At 45.6% G+C, this 13,752-nt stretch overlaps 1 protein-coding gene and 1 non-coding gene across 2 annotated transcripts; both read right to left on the bottom strand.

Moving 5' to 3' along the window:
* Nucleotides 1-5,694: 5,694 nt before the first annotated feature.
* Nucleotides 5,695-5,766, bottom strand: TRNAW-CCA (transfer RNA tryptophan (anticodon CCA)). Its single transcript has one exon. It is a non-coding gene; the product is annotated as a tRNA-Trp (tRNA).
* Nucleotides 5,767-8,250: 2,484 nt separating this feature from the next.
* On the bottom strand, nucleotides 8,251-11,359 carry LOC123041574 (protein NRT1/ PTR FAMILY 4.5). Its single transcript, XM_044464170.1, has 5 exons — nucleotides 11,082-11,359; nucleotides 10,762-10,979; nucleotides 9,457-9,897; nucleotides 9,254-9,378; nucleotides 8,251-9,136 (listed from the first exon to the last, which is right to left on the bottom strand). Exons 1-5 carry the CDS (start codon nucleotides 11,167-11,169, stop codon nucleotides 8,329-8,331), a joined length of 1,680 nt encoding a protein of 559 aa, XP_044320105.1. The 5' UTR covers nucleotides 11,170-11,359; the 3' UTR covers nucleotides 8,251-8,328.
* Between the last annotated feature and the right edge of the window lie 2,393 nt (nucleotides 11,360-13,752).

The raw sequence follows: 13,752 nt of genomic DNA, 5'->3' as shown, positions 1-13,752 counted from the left end.
TTTTGTTTTGCTCCGTTTGCGAGCTGTAAGACAATCATGACGCTACTTTCTGGATTTTTAATAAGAGGGCCGTATGCATCATCATCATGCAGAGGCCGGGGGCATGCCTCCATTTCCAAAAAAAGGATCCAAACAAAAAAAGAAAATAGGAAAGGGAGAAGAATCAGTTGTAGGTTGGGTCGTGCTTTTGTGCGCTGATACGAGTCGTGGCCTATTATGCAGGGAGAAGATTTGTGGCAAGTAAGGGCGAGGGCACCGATACTTTCTTTTTGGCTTTTAATTTTCAGCCTTTTGTATTGTTTTTAATCAAATATTTAAATTAAGTTTTGTTCTCATATTCGTATTTTTGATGATGGGAGCTTTCAAATAAGACCCATTTGGATACATCAATGAGTTTTAAAACTTCGTTAAGTTTTAGCTGCTAAAACTTGATACGAAGAACAGCAAAAATCCCAAGTTTCATAGACTAAAATTTTAAATTTGATGTGCCCTCATGCAGAACCCAACGATTTTTTGGATCGCGAGGCAATCGCGCGACGGGTAACACCTAGGCAGGTGTGTGTCCCCGCGAATTTCTGCTATTGTGTGGCTCAAGCAAGTGCTCAATGTGCTACATCAAACGGAAAATATTTAGAAGTCTTAATTTTGATGGAAAACATCATACTAGCATGACCCATTGCAGATCGAGCACAATGTTGCATGAAACATGTCTACCACAGAACAAGTATGACAGTTTCAAGTCTTTTTTTTAGAACACAGTATAAACACATGCGCTCATATATATGTGTATACACTCACTCCTATAAACACATACGCACACCTTACCTCTATGGGCACCTTCGAGATACTGAGCCGACATATCATGTTGAGATTGGCGAAGTCACCATGGGCGTCTTGTATGTCTCCTCCCACTGAACGCACATCGTCGAAAATTCTGAAATACATTCAGAAAATGCGAGCACCGGGACTTCAACCCTGATGAGTTGTGGATATCACTATCCTCCTAACCACCACATGTTGGTTTGCTACAGTTTCAAGTATTGAAAGCACCGATTTTTTTTTGAAAAACCCCACCCATATATTAATTAATTGATACAAATGTTCGTACAATCATTCGTTACAGCTCTTGCCACGCAGGGCGGAACACTATTAATAAGATACAATCAGATCTGTTTATAAAACTAAATTTTGCAATCTCATGCGCCACCCTATTCGCCTTCCTGTTAATCTTGGTGATTTTTAAAGCACCGATATTTGAGTATTAGAAAGGCGGATTAGTACAATCCTGGTTTTTTAATTATTATTCGTGCTTGTGTGAGACCTTTTTTTATCTCAAAGTGAAAGTTCACCTGCACTCTGTTTGGATGTAGACATTCAAGGCCTTGGAATTGCATTGGCTTCAATATCAAATCACTGAGACATTGATATTGAGATTCAACCCAAATTCTGCTGTTTGGATGTGTAAGGATTTGGCACTTGGAATTCAAGGAAAAAATTGATGTTGATTCTTGTTTGGATGGTCAAAGTATTGAATTTGCGCATTCGTGATATTACAAGCACAGCACCCACCCATGACGAGGTCCCTGAGGCCGAACCATTGCACACAACAGCGACGGGAGAGACGCGCCGGAGTCGTGAGTGCACACGAAGCCAGACTTAGGTCCTTGCTGGTTAATCCAAGCAAACACGCGGGCGATCTACGACAACCACGGCAGCACAGGTGGAGGCGTGAGGTCGACCAGGTGGCGAAGTCCTTCAATTAGGAGAGAGACGTCGAGGAAGAGGCCGGCGACGATGGCCGCATGGACAACAGTAGGATCACCAGACCGACGGTGGCGCCGCCCCGCCACGAAACATGGTTGTGCATCTCCATCTTCGCGGCCCCCTTGTTGTCGTTCCTCGTCTACTCGTTCCTGTGGATCCTGGCCTTGGCCGTAGACGTCCGCGTCCCGCAACGGCGACCACGCCTCAGTCCCCCACCGCTGCGACATGGACCGACGGGATTGATGCGGACTAGATCTCGATGGAGTTCCGATGGCGTTTGGGTTGAAGAGGGACAACCGGTGACTGCGCGAGCGCTGCATATGCCTGGCCCTGCAGCGGGTCCGGGAGAAGGTCTGGCGGCTGCTGGCGTGCGAGTACCTGTTCCGCGGGAGGTGCATCGATTGGTGACCGCGCGAGCGCTGCTCTCTTTTCTTTTTCGAGGGCAAGACGAAGGGGTACGCGGGGGCAAGGCAATACCAAGCAAGTCGGAGGGGCGGAGGTCCGAATTCGGAAAGGGGTGGCGCCAGTGTCACCGAGGATGGTTCGATATCGAGGTGCGATTCCATACGCGAATGCTGAGACCATCCAAACAGCCACATTCGGGTAGATAAATGCCAATATCCAATTCCATATGCGAATGTCTACATCCAAACAAAGCGCTGTTGTAATCTGACCAGAGAATGGTTAGACTATATGGGCACACTTTGTATTTCATTATCCTTTATTAAAAGAAGAAAAATATTCTTAATATATTGTGTAAATAAGAGAAAAAACTTGTAAAGAAGAAGAAGAAGAAAGTCGTGAAAACAAATAGTTGTTTGATTATATTCAAGCTCCGAAACCATAGCACAAGACAACAATCAAGTGTTGAAACAATGCAGATGCGACCACACAAGCCGAGCCCAAAATTCTTTGTCACGTTTTTTTCTTTCAAAAAGACCAAAGGTCATATATTAAGTATCATAATCCTTTACACCGCTCAAAATTATAAGTAGCACAAATAAAACACCCTTACAAAAATTGATTAATACATTCAAATTCTTGGGTTGCCGAAGATTTTCCTCCCACATCCACTCACAGCGCACCATGAGAAAGCTCGTTGTTGCCTCTGGGCCCTGTCTAAATGGAGTAAACTTGTATAAACCCAGGAGCTCGTAGAAACACCTGCCAGAAAGTAATCGATGTAGACTAGAAGACGCCGGCAGACGTGATCTACATAGCAAATCGTCGCCCCGGAGAAGAAAAGAACGGAGGGCTTGCAGAATGCCCTAGTTTCGGCTAGATAGAGTCGGGGAACACAAACCTCACAAGTTCTTTGGCAAGAGCTAGATTGGCCAACCTTCTTCGGCCGAAACTTGAGCCATGGTACCAAGACGTACGTCCATGTTGTTCTCTCTCCAAGACAACGCGGCCAAGACAGCCCTACAGGAAAAACAACAAACCCGAAGAATCAGGTCTGAGGACACGTCATCTTCCACACGCCTCGCGGTGATACGAGGAAACATCACTGGAATAAGGGTGGGCCGGAAAGACCTTATTCCACGCCAACAACGACATATCTAATGCCCCAAGTAGGAAAAACTATGACTCTCATTGGTAAATCGAGGCCACCCTGCACACCCCCGTCGACGGAGCCGACGATCTTCCAACGGAGGAGAACCCTAGATCACCTTTGGGCGGAGTTTTATCCCGTACGTGAGGAGGTACCTTTTGGTATAAGTGTGGCTTAAACCTTGACTTTGTAGGCGAGTACACTATGTATCTTAACCTCACTTGAAAGATAAACCAACACTATTAAAAACTAAAACATCAACCACCACTAGCTCGTTTATGTGAAAGAAGAACCACATTGTCTAGTACACCATGCATCTTAACCTCATCTAAAACATAAACCAATACTCAATAACAAAATTTGCGATACCCTGTATCTTAGCCTCACCTGAAACATAAACCAACACTAAAGAAATTGAAAAATGAACCACCACTAGCTCAGTTATATGTCAAAAAAGAATGGTTGTGTTTAAAAAAGGTTCTGCATTCAACCAATTAGGAAAAAAGGACCACATTATTGTTCGGGATATTACAAAATGACATGAATGGGCACTAGCACCCAGGACATAATTTTATAAAAGAAGCCCACTGGGATGAGAAACCAAAATTCGCTCTTGACAAGATTCATACTCTGGCCGCAGGGTGAACCACTGTGATCATTTGCCACTAGGCTACAACCTAGTTCTCATTGTTCAAGATATTGAACCCGCCAACACAAACTTCAAAAAAAATAGACCAACACTGAGAAATGAACCACCACTAGCTTAGTTATATGTCAAAAAGGAACCGTTATGTTAAAAACAAAGAAAAAGGAACCGTTATGTTATAAAAAAGGGTTATTGCATTCAACCAACTAGGAAAAAGTGACTGGATTATTGTTAATGTTATTGCATTCAACCAACTAGGAAAATATGACTGGATGGTTAGAAGGATAGTGATATTCTCAGCCCGTCAGAGTTCAATTCTTAGGCTTGACCATAGTGCTCGTATTTTCTTGGATTTATTTCAGACCTTCTGACGATGTGTGTTTAGTGGAAGAAGACATTCCCGTCGACTACGAAGCCGTCTGTGTCGACTACATCAATCTCAAGATAATATGCCGGCTCAGTCTCTCGGAGATGCTCATAAGGATAGGATGTGCGTGTCTACATTTATAGGGACGAGTGTATGTGTGTAGTGTATGTATGAGCATCTACGTCTGTATTATTTCAAAAAAAAAAACTGAAACATCAGGCACCATTACTAGTTCATTATATTTTGGGACGAAGGTAGTACCATCCTTAGCTCAATTATGCAAGAAAAAGAACCGCGTTGTTAAGTATACACCCTTTATCTTAGCCTCACCTGAAACATAAACCAACACGAACTTAAAAAAACACCAACACAAAAAAAAAAAAAAAGTGAACCACCACTAGCTCAATTGTATGTCGAAAAAGAACCATTGTGTTAAAAAAAAGGTTATTGCATTCAACCAATTAGAAAAAAGGACCAAATTGTTGTTCGGGATATTAAAAAATGAGATCCATGTGCACTGGCACCTAGAACATAAGTTTATAGAAGAAGCCCACCGGGGTAAGAAACCAAAAATTCACTCTCAACGTGATTTGAACTCTGGCCACAGGGTGCACCACTGTGACCCTTTGCCACTAGGCTATAGCCTAGTTCTCATTGTTCAATATATTGAACAAACCAACACAAATTTCAAAATAAATAAATGAACCAACACTTAAAATACTGAAAAATGAACCACCACTAGCTCACTTATGTGTCAAAAAAAGAATCATTGTGTTAAAAAACATGTTGTCAAGTACACCCTGTATCTTAGCCTCACCTGAAACATAAATCAACACTAAAGAAATTGAAAAATGAACCACCACTAGCTCAGTTATATGTCAAAAAAGAATTGTTGTGTTTAAAAAAAGTTCTGCATTCAACCAATTAGGAAAAAGGACCACATTATTGTTCGGGATATTACAAAATGGCATGAATGGGCACTAGCACCCAGGACTTAATTTTATAAAAGAAGCCCACTGGGATGAGAAACCAAAATCGCTCTTGACAAGATTCATACTCTGGCCGCAGGGTGAACCACTGTGATCCTTTGCCACTAGGCTACAACCTAGTTCTCATTGTTCAAGATATTGAACCCGCCAACACAAACTTCAAAAAAAATAGACCAACACTGAGAAATGAACCACCACTAGCTTAGTTATATGTCAAAAAGGAACCGTTATGTTAAAAAAAGAAAGAAAAGGGAACCGTTATGTTATAAAAAAGGGTTATTGCATTCAACCAACTAGGAAAAAGTGACTGGATTATTGTTAATGTTATTGCATTCAACCAACTAGGAAAATATGACCGGATTATTGTTTGGGATATTGAACCCGACGTGAATCAAACACACAACCTTCTGATCTGGAGTCAGACGCGCTACCATTGCGCCACGGATCCGGTATGTACGTGCACGTAAGTTGCCTTTGATATTGAAGAATCTGAAGGGTCTCGTCCTCTTTTCTCCATTAACATTCCGCAGCTGGAATGACCGCCGCGTAATGAAGTTCTATTCCATTCCATGTTCTCACACCACGAGCAACAACCGTCGCTCTTATTGGAGCTTTGATGTTCCAGAGTAGTACAGTATATTTTTCATGCATGAGCGGCAGATTCGAGGCTTACAATAGTGCAGAGCAACATAAGATTTCAGAGCGAGAGCAAAAGTGTCCAGGTTACAGATGGACGAGGGATGACATTGAAGCCCACCTTGCCTTTCAGTGAGCCCCATTTTACTGAAGAGCAGACAATGACTGCCTCCTCATTCATTTCCTCCGTTGTGGTGTTGCTCCAGAAACTAGCTCAAGTTTTCCGCAAAAAAAAAGAAAAAAGAAAAAAGAAGCAAGTAGTGCAGATTTCAATACAGACTGAAGCGGCAACAAGTTTCAGACTTGGCACTCTCCTGCTCAGCTGGTTCCAACCCAGTAAGTCTCAGGCTTTCAGTTCATAGCCCCCTTCCCATGTAATGGATGGATGGAATTAGGTTGCGTTTGTGTGATACGAATTGTTTTGGTTATCTGGGAAGAGCCTATTCGCTCATCCAGAAGCTCTTATCCCACGAACTCAACCTAATTCCACCCATCAGACCCACGATGCACATGAAACAAGTGTCACCACCGTGTCAGACGCGCACCAGAAAGAACTTGGCAGCGTCAGACACGTCGGCGTGGTAGCAGCCGGTCCATGCATGCAGCTTACATGCGCGCCATTAAACTGCGCAAGAGAGCAGCTCGCAGCTGCATTGAGAGCATCTCTAACAGGCGCCGAACGCGCCCGCGCCCAAAAAACTAGTTTGCCGCGCGCTCATTATTTGGTTTGGCGCGGCGTGCAGCACTGGCTCCAGCAGTTGCGCTAAAATATAGTGCGCGCGCGTCGCTCCAGCAGCGCGCAAAAAATGCAGCGCACGTGCTCACAATATTTTTTTTTATTTTAGATAAATCGGAAGCATAGATAAATAAAAACTAGATAGATTGTATAAATAAAAAATGATACAAAGATATTTTACATCGGTGCAACTAGATAGATAGTTCGAAAGCATAGATAAAACTACGGTGCAACTAGATAGAAACTACTCCAAGTCGCTACCATCATCACCATCATCATCCTCGTCGGTGTCGTCCGAGGTATCGAGCCATATGTCCAACCAACGATCATCGTCTTCCGTGAAGAACGACCTCCCACCTGCTGCAACGATATCCGACTGCGCATTCGCCAATGCCTTCCGCCGACGCCTGTCCAACCGCTCCTTGCGGCGCCTTCGCGTGTCCTCCTCGCGGCGCCTTGCCCAGTAGACTTGCTCGTAGGCGACGTCCTCTGGATGGCGCCGGCGCCACTCCGCCATGACCCGCTCGTCCTCCTGGACGACGAGGAGGCGGCGCTGCCGCTCAGCGTGCTCCACACGGTCTTGTGCCGTGTTAAGACGAGGCGGCGGGGCGACGTCCAGCGCCTGCTGGAGCGTGTAGACGTCCTGGAAATTCATCTGCCCGCGCGGCCTGCCTAGGCGCCACGCCGTCGCGTCGTACACGCGGGCGGCCTCGCGCGCTGTCCCGTAGGTGCCGAGGCCGAGCCGGAGATCGCCGGAGCATATCTCGGAGTAGTCCCGCCGTTGGGGCGCAGGCGGACGCTGCGGTAGCCTGACGCTCCTCGGCGGCGTGGCGGCATGGTGACGTGTCGGTAGCGGGGCGCTGGAGCGATGGAGGCGTGCGTGGCAGAGGAAGAGAAAGAGGAGTCGTGGAAAAGGCGTGTGGCGAGCGCCGCATTTTATAGTCGCGCCGGAAACCGTCCGTGAATATTGCGAGGTGTGCCCGCCATGCAAGGCACAGGGCACGGGTGACCGCGACAACCCTCGAGGCGGAGGCTGTGAAGGTGGAGTCGCACGCTGCCGCATGACGCCACAATCCAAGGGTGGCGGCGCCGGGCTCCAGCCACGAGGCCGACCCGTCCATGTCCATCGTGGACCTCACCTCCACCGTCAACGTCTAGGCCACGAGCTCCGGCGAGGAAGAGTAGGGCATGAGAGACGGCGGTGCCTCATGTGGGACAATCCGTTTCCCATGTTGTACTCTACCTCGTCGGCGATCGGACCTTCACTTCGCGGGTATAACGGCCGCCAGACAGGGACACGGAGGAAACGATAAGGATGGCCGCCGGCGAGGATTTAGGTTTTACGTTGCTTGTAATTGTATAAATCTGATGACAAATAAGATATGTGGCTGTGACATCAAACATTTGAGTGTTGATCGGTCACTGTCCGTGTGTGTCTGCGGAATTTTGGCGGTCGGATTTAGCTATGCCCGGTTGTAGATGCTCTTAGCTAGTACCAGACCATATTGTCCTCTTTCAACAAAGGTAAGTTTGAATTTCCACGGTCGATTTGCATTGAAAATCTTATAAACTTTTTAAAGGAGGTGTACGGTGTACCAAGAAGTCATCCTTAATCTATTGCATGGTGAATTCAAAACTTCAACGTGGATCCTCGTCAACCGATGGCTCAGCGATGCGTGGATTGTGCTGGTATACATACTTCTTCGCCCAATAAAGGTAGTTCAAGAAGCCGAGCAACCCGACAACAGCCACAACCCAGTAGAAGAGGTCAAGACGGCTGCTGTTCAAGCTTTTCCCCTCGAGCCAGCCTCCCTGCTGCCCGTGCCTCGTGGCCCTGTTCACGATTTCCACCAGGAATGTGGCCATCAACGACGCGAGCCCGAGCTCGCACCAGAACAACGCCGTGGCAATCGACTTCATGCCCCGTGGCGCCTCGCTGTTGAAGAACTCCAGGAGCCCGGTGAACGATGTCACGTCTGCCACCCCAAGCAGGAAGAACTGAGGCGCGAGCCAGAACAGGGACATCTGCACTACCGCCTCCTTCCTTTTTCTCTCGACGACGGCTGCGATGACCGCGGCGAGTATCATGGAGGCGAAGCCTATGGCGATGCGCTGCAGATGAGTGATGCCGCCGACGTAGCCCGTGCGCTTTCGCAGGAACGGCACGATGAACTGGTCGTAGACGGCCAGCATTATCAGCTGGAATGTGATGGGGATGATGAAGAGCGTCGCAGGGGAGACGTGGATCTTGCCCAGACTTGTGTTGGTCATGCCACCTTGCTGCACCGTGAACGTGAAGACGATCGTGTTGGATACGTACGCGATCATGGAGCTGAAGAAGAGAGGGAGCACGCGGAGCACAATCTTCGTCTCCTCCACCTTCGTCGCACTGCAAACTGACCAGTCCCCGTCTTTGCCGTGGTGAATGCAAGCTTTGTCGAGGAACCTATCGAGATGAATGAAAGAGTTTGTAATAGGGAATACAACTAACCATCTCTAGTATGTAATCTCTATGACATGTAGCCTGCTAAGAAAATGGTACTATTATTTCACCGAATCTTACTTCAGACTTTTTCTTTGAGATGGCACTTCGACAAACCCTGTCCCGGTCCCAGTACGACTATCCTCTGCTTCTTCCAGCTTCTGAGGAAGTTCAAGCTTCCTGTTCCTTAATGCAACCACAAGAACCTGGAGAAGTTAACTTTTTGTGAGAATTGACAGGGCATCTTATATTTGAAGTCAGGAAGTACGTAGCAGTAGCACAACCTGCAGCATTCGAGTAAGAGGGCTTCCTTCCGGCACTTGGTTGCGGTAGAAAGGGAGACCGGCAGCAACAACGAGCAGTCCAAACAGAACCAGGATGGCGCAGGCCCCAAGTCCGACGTCCCACCCCTTGTAGTTCTGGAGCCACACTATGAGGATCAGCCCTATAAAGCCTCCAAGGGAGATCCCGAAGGTGTACCAGTTGAAGAAGCTGGACTGCTGGCGGGACTCGGAAGGATCTTTACGGTCAAACTGGTCTGCTCCGAGGGATGGTAAGCATGTACGTATACAGCCATCGCCAAATGCACTGATGTACAAGGCTGCGTACAACAAGGTGGCATTCCGGCCATGGACCTCTTTGCAGTTACTTAGGTCTGCTTCAATGTTGCAAGGCGCAGGATGGAGCGAGGGTAGGTATGCTTGTAGGGTGAGCAACCCATAGCCCTGCGCACATACGCAAATGTTAATTATACTGTAATAAACTAATGGCTAATATCATATATTCCCTCCGTTCCTAAATGTAAGTCTTTATAGAGATTCCACTATAAACCGCATACGGATGTATATAGATGCATTTTAAGTTTAGATTCATTTATTTTGCTCTGTATGTAGTCCACCTAGTAGAATCTCTACAAAGACTTATATTTAGGAACGGAGGGAGTATGATGCAATGCGAGACTTTTAACAGCAGACGTGTTCAACTCCAATGTAAGTGGATTTTATGGTCAAAGGATATGCCAGAGTAGGTACCTATCAGTGTCAGATATTGAACTGTATTAAATCAAAGTTAGAAGCATATCGTTGTCAGAGTCAAACTTAGACATGAAAAGTCTTAATAGCATATCGCTATTAAGACATGACAAGTTAAGTTAAAGTTAGCAGCATATGGCTGTTCAAGGTTTTTAATTTCCTTTTTTCGCGATAAAATATCACTGTTCTAGATAGGTACTTCCAGAAGTCCATCCTCAACAAACAATGCTTTTTAAAATAATTCAAATCCAAAATCGTCTTATATGTACGTATCACAGTTGAATTTTAGATTTGGAGAAGTACTTCAGACAGAGACACATACATTCAACCTTTCAGACAGAGAATCAAAAAATTTCTTTTTCTTTTCTTTTTGCAGTGACCTGTGATATTAGGTTTTCTTATTCAGTTCTTTATTTCATTGAGCCGTTCGTCTTCCTCTATTGTTGGCAGGTTCTCATTTTAGTAGATGACATGCGAATATGTAAATAAAATAAGAATATTTTCCTTGCATAATAATAGGAATCCAATAGACAGTTGACAGGCAAGCAGGCATATTACCAGAAACATCAATGGGCCAAAGATGAGTATAGTTCTGGAGCGCATGATGTAAGAGTCTGAGAGGAAAGCTCCTACTAATGCAAACCCGCATGTAGCACCAACAAGATTGGTGACAGTAGTTGCAGAGCCAGAGACGCCCATATGCATTGTTCCATGGAGATAGGTAACCAGATTCAGCAGGTTTGGGACAATAACCATGTTCATTACCACGTTTGCAACTGCAAGGAGAAACAAGGAGCAAAATTGCTTAAAACTTTCGAACTTGGAGCAGAAGCTTGAAAGTTAAGGGAAACTGGGTTATCTGCAAAATGAGAACTTACCATACATGAACCATGCTGCTCTGACCCCTCCATGCACCTCTCTGTCGATGGGGTTTCCCCTCCGGTCCACAGAGCCCCCAATCGTCATGGTGCTTCTTCTTCTTCTTGATTTGCTGACTTATTCCAGTTGCAACCCGAACATTCAGGGGTATAAATAAGCAGGTGGATATTCATGTTCAATGGAGTGATGACAGCAACTTGATCAATCAAAGCCTTTTTGCCAATTTTAGGCCATTGTTTATTATTGCAAGTACCAGTAGTTATGACCACAATTGTTAATACTTCTAGCTGACTGAATTTCAGGCATTTCGACAGGCCTTCTAATATTAAGAAAATAATGAAACAGGGATAAGTACAATGAACGAGTATAGAAGTCAACAAATATAGCAGGTATTGCCATCAGCGTAGATCATTTTGAGAGTGAAAGTTTGTCAGTTAGCTCTTACTTCATTAATCGTGTAGAGCAACAGTCTTTTGATAAGATACTTCCTCAGAATTAGTGCATCTTAAGTTTAAGAACAGAAAACTCGGAAGTGCAACAAAAACAAGGCATCAACCAGTGCTCAAGAGATATTGGTTCATAAGCTGAAAACAATAAGTTGTAATTGTCAATCATGAACTAACAGAGTTAACAGATTAGCTCTTTTAAGAACGAAGATGCAAGGAGCATCCGGCTTTAAATTAATAAAGCCCACAAACCAGACAAAGTAACAAGGGTCTTAACGAATAAATGAGAGAAACAAAGTTTTAATGGTGGGGTACATGGCCAGCAAGCCAAAATAAAGAGCACACATGCTCGAAAGAACATCCAAAAGTGAGACCGCTGCCTTAGCCAACATCCTGGGGGGATCGTGCAATGTTATGGATGTGGGGAAGCTTGTCCACCACTTGCGGCATGACTTTAGCATCCCGACACTTCCCCAATGAAGTCCACTGCTGTAAGAAGAGAATGCATTTGAAAATACAGCCAGCCGGGTGGTTACGGAAGTGCCATAAGGCCAACAACAGTGCCCCAACACAATGCCATAGGACACGCTTGTCTGATCCACTCTGAGAAGAGAGGATTCAAAGCAAATCAGCTCCCGAAGCAGGATTCCACGTGGTGCGAGTGGCTCCCCTAACCACGCTCCACACAAAACAAGCTAAAGGATGGTGAAATAATACATGATTGGAATCTTCGGGGATCGCACATACCGTGCAGTCCCCGTTAGAGGGTTCGTTTAGAGGTTTCAATAGAGGTCGGAAGACGGTTTTGAAACATTTCCAATAAGAAGATCTTAACTTTAAGTGGCAATCTAGCCTTCCATAACCCTCTATCTATGTCAAGCGTCACGCTTGCTTAAGTTTAACATAAAGCAACTTAACGGAGAATTGGTGCGAGGCGGTGAGGTGCCACGACACCGTGTCTGCATCGAGATTTTTCACAGCATGACCTAATTCATCTAGTACTTTCGATAAGTAGGATATAATTTTCTCATTTTGATAGAGGCATCTACTAATGTTCTTATTATAGCCCTCTTGATGATGCTTAAATCTATCCAGTGCTTCGAAAATTCACCTTCCTATTGGTAAAGAGTAAAAAGTCTACACTTTCAGTCTGAAGTTGTTCTATAGGCTTACCGTTTTCTTTTATTACGTTTCTGAATTCTTCCATATTTTTGATGTGTAAAAATTTCTATCAGTGAATTCAGTAGGTTCTTCCTTGTTCCATTATTCTTTTTTAGAACGAAGACGCCAGATGCGTCCGGCTTTAACTTAATAAAGCCCAAAACAGGCAGCGTAGCATGACAGAAGACTTGGAACATCACCAAAAGCCAGACCGGCCCTAGCTAGGATGAAAACACTGAAGTTCACGCGGAAGTTTAAACGAGCCAATAAACAGATTACAAGGCAAAGCCCGTACAGAGCGTGCAGACTCGTCAATCCGCAAAAGGGACCACGTCCTAGACCGTGGTCGAAGGCTCCCTAGCCAGCACATACACTTGCAGCAGACGGTCTTGGGCAGTCTTGATCAGCTCAACATCCTTGCGCCTCCCTAACGGACTCCACTATTGCACGAAGAGATTGCATTTGTAGATAATATTAGCCCGATGTGAAGGAAAACATCCCTCGATGGTAAGCTTATTTCTAGTTAGCCACAAAGCCCAGAGTAGTGCCCCTACACAACTCCATATAGCTCGCTTAGCAGGTCCCTGGATCGCATCTAATAACTGAGTTAGCTCGGCAGACGATCGCGGGTCCCATTGGACATCCGTCGCGGACCGGACTGCACTCCACGCAAACCTAGCCAGCGGGCATCGAAAGAACACATGATTGGTGTCCTCGGGTGCCCCGCATAATGCACACGGGCCATTGGCCGGTCCATTACGCTTGGCTATGTTCAAGGAAGTGGGGAGTTTATCGCGGAACATTTGCCAGAGAAAAAGTTTGATTTTCAGAGGCATTCTCGCTCTCCATAGCCCCTTAACCACAAGTTGCACCGGCCCTTGGCACAACTTGAGGTACAACGACTTAACCGTGAACTTACCCGAGCTAGTGAGCGCCTAGCTCACTGTGTCGGGTTGGTACGATAGGCCTATTGGGCCGATCAACTGCAGCATGTCGGCAAGCCCAGCTTGTTCTACCCCACTAAGTTCACGTTTAAAGTGAATCACCGGAGGGGATGACGACA

The sequence above is a fragment of the Triticum aestivum genome, chromosome 2B (genome assembly GCF_018294505.1).
Source record: "Triticum aestivum cultivar Chinese Spring chromosome 2B, IWGSC CS RefSeq v2.1, whole genome shotgun sequence".
NCBI lineage: Eukaryota > Viridiplantae > Streptophyta > Magnoliopsida > Poales > Poaceae > Triticum > Triticum aestivum.
This window is presented reverse-complemented; position numbering and strand designations above follow the sequence as displayed.